Genomic DNA, 2,475 nt, shown 5'->3' with positions numbered 1-2,475 from the left:
AACTAATACTACCAGAACCTTTCCATTGCCAGAGAAACAGAACACAGAACACAGAGAATCCTATTGGTGGTGGTGGTGGTGGTGGTGGTGATGGTGGTGGTGGTGGTGGTGGTGGTGATGGTGGTGGTGGTGGTAATGATATATTTTCTTTGGTCCAAAATTATCTTTATTTCGATTTGCTCCACAGACTTATAACACAGACGACAACCTCCACCGATAGTGACAGTTATAGTAGTAGTAGTAGTAGTAGTAGTAATAGTAGTGGTAGCAGTGGTGGAGGCTCTGGAGATTGCAGTAGTAGTGGTAGTAGTAGTAGTGGTGGTGGCGGTGGTGGTGGTGGCGGTGGTATCGGCACTATTATGGCAGTGAAAGCAGTGTCTTTTCTATAATCCTTCGGTGATACACACACGCACGAACACACACGATGACGAGGAGGGAGAGCCGTGGTGGTGGTGGTGGTGGTGGTGGTGATGGAGGAGGAAGAGGAGGAGGAGGAGGAGTGGTGGAGGTTTCAAGGTCTCCTCAAGAACACTGGACATCCCCACCACACACTTCAAGGAGGAGGAGGAGGAGGAGGAAGAGGAGAGGAAGAGGAGGAGAGAGAGGTAATTCAGCATTGATATTAACGGTAATCGTCTCCTCCCGAACAACATAATATCACCATCACCAAAAATAGAGGAGGAAAGGAGGGAGAATGGGGTTAATTGAAGGGGATTAAGGACAGGTATTGCAGGGGGGTGGATGGGCACTTCTTAGGCGGCCTCCTCCTCCCCGGCGGCCGCGGAGTCGTCACCACCACCAGCTGTGAGCATGGAGATGATGGACTGCACATCGATCTTGCCGTTGTCGTCCACGTCCATCTGGTCCAGCGCGTCGTCAGCCTCCTGCGCCGAGAACTTGTCGCCCCAGGTCATGAGCGCGTGCCTGAAGACATCGCAGTCAATATTCCCCTCTTCGTCTGAGAACGCTAAGAACGCCTTCGCCACCACGTCATCGTCATCTGCCTCGCCCGTGGACCTCTCGGCGAACATGTTAAGCAGCATGGTGAAGTTGATGGGCCCAGGGGCGTCGGCGAGCATCTCATCGAGCTCGGCGTCCTGGCAGATGCGACCGATCTCGTCGTAGGTGCCGCGGAGGTCAGCCTTGCCGATGACGCCGTCCTTGTCGCGGTCCATCAGCTGGAAGCCCTCCTTGAACTCCGCCACCTGACGCTGCGTGAACATATCAAACACATTGCTTCCTCCTCCGCTCTTCTTGCTGCGGCGAGAGGACGAGCGGGAGCCGGACTTGCGAGACATGGTGGTGGTGAAGGGTGGTGCTGGTGGTGGCGGTGAAGGTGGTGGAGCAGGTATAGAGACAGGCGCCCACACCTCACAGCTCACATATATACCCTTGGTTCTCCCGCTCTCCCGCCCCCCCAATACCCCATACCCCTCCCTCATCTTCAGAGTCAGCCTCCTCCTCCTCCTCCTCCTCCTCTTCCGTCCCCTTCTCCTCACACCATTACTAATACTGTGGCTATATTAGGAAGATTCTCTCTCTCTCTCTCTCTCTCTCTCTCTCTCTCTCTCTCTCTCTCTCTCTCTCTCTCTCTCTCTCCTCCTTCTTCAGTTTCTTTTCTTCTTCTTCTCCTCCTCCTCCTCCTCCTCCTCCTCCTCCTTCTCCTCCTCCTCCTCCTCCTCCTCCTCCTCCTCCTCCTCCTCTTCCTCCTCCTCTTGTGGTCTTTATTTTATCTTATCGTCTTCCTCCTCTTCTTCCTCCTCCTCCTTCTTCATATTTCCTTCCTCCCTTTCCCTCCTCCCTTCGCCTCTTTCCACCCTGCAACCTTCATCCCTCCCTTCACTTCTCTCTTTCCTCCCTCCATCTTTCCTCCTGTCTCCTCTTCTCCCTTCATCACCCTTCTATTTCTTCACCCCTCCCTCCCTCTTTCCTCCGTCTCTCCCTTCTTACACCTTGCCAAGCGTAGCAAACCACCCTCGCCTCTCTCTCTCTCTCTCTCTCTCTCTCTCTCTCTCTCTCTCTCTCTCTCTCTCTCTCTCTCTCTCTCTCTCTCTCTCTCTCTCTCTCTCTCTCTCTCTCTCTCTCTCTGTTTACAGCCAGAGGTCACCCGAGTGTACCGGTGTGTGCGTGTGTGTACCCGTGTACGTGTGTGTTTACCTGGCTGTGTACACGATCATTACAGGTGTACAAAGAAACGCCAGAGGAGGAGGAGCTTCATGATGATGATGATGAAGAGGAATAAGAATAGGAGGAGGAGGAGGAGGAGGAGGAGGAGGAGGGAGCATTCAATGTCAAGAGAATAAGAATAGGTAAACAGCGAAGGAAATGTAAAATGCAGAAAGAGGAAGGATGAAGAAAAACATGGACACATGGAAACAGGAAAACAAGTAACAAAGTCCTTCAGCTTACACCGAGGCCGTCTGTTTAGTGGTTTAGTGGTTCAGTCAGTTCGTGAGCCGCGTCAGTGACCTGCGG

At 53.0% G+C, this 2,475-nt stretch overlaps 1 protein-coding gene across 1 annotated transcript; it reads right to left on the bottom strand.

Annotated features, from left to right (window-relative positions):
• Positions 1 to 143: 143 nt before the first annotated feature.
• On the bottom strand, positions 144 to 1,373 carry LOC126981745 (myosin regulatory light chain 2). Its single transcript, XM_050833267.1, has one exon. It carries the CDS (start codon positions 1,296 to 1,298, stop codon positions 753 to 755), a length of 546 nt encoding a protein of 181 aa, XP_050689224.1. The 5' UTR covers positions 1,299 to 1,373; the 3' UTR covers positions 144 to 752.
• Positions 1,374 to 2,475: the final 1,102 nt, after the last annotated feature.

Source organism: Eriocheir sinensis, chromosome 49, assembly GCF_024679095.1.
Source record: "Eriocheir sinensis breed Jianghai 21 chromosome 49, ASM2467909v1, whole genome shotgun sequence".
Taxonomy (NCBI): Eukaryota; Metazoa; Arthropoda; class Malacostraca; order Decapoda; family Varunidae; genus Eriocheir; species Eriocheir sinensis.
The sequence above is the reverse complement of the archived record's forward strand: the minus strand, read 5'-3'. Positions and strand labels throughout refer to the sequence as shown.

Coding starts and splice junctions, on each gene's coding strand:
- LOC126981745 (XM_050833267.1), bottom strand. CDS start 1,298: ATGTCTCGCAAGTCCGGCTCCCGCTCGTCCTCTCGCCGCAGCAAGAAG.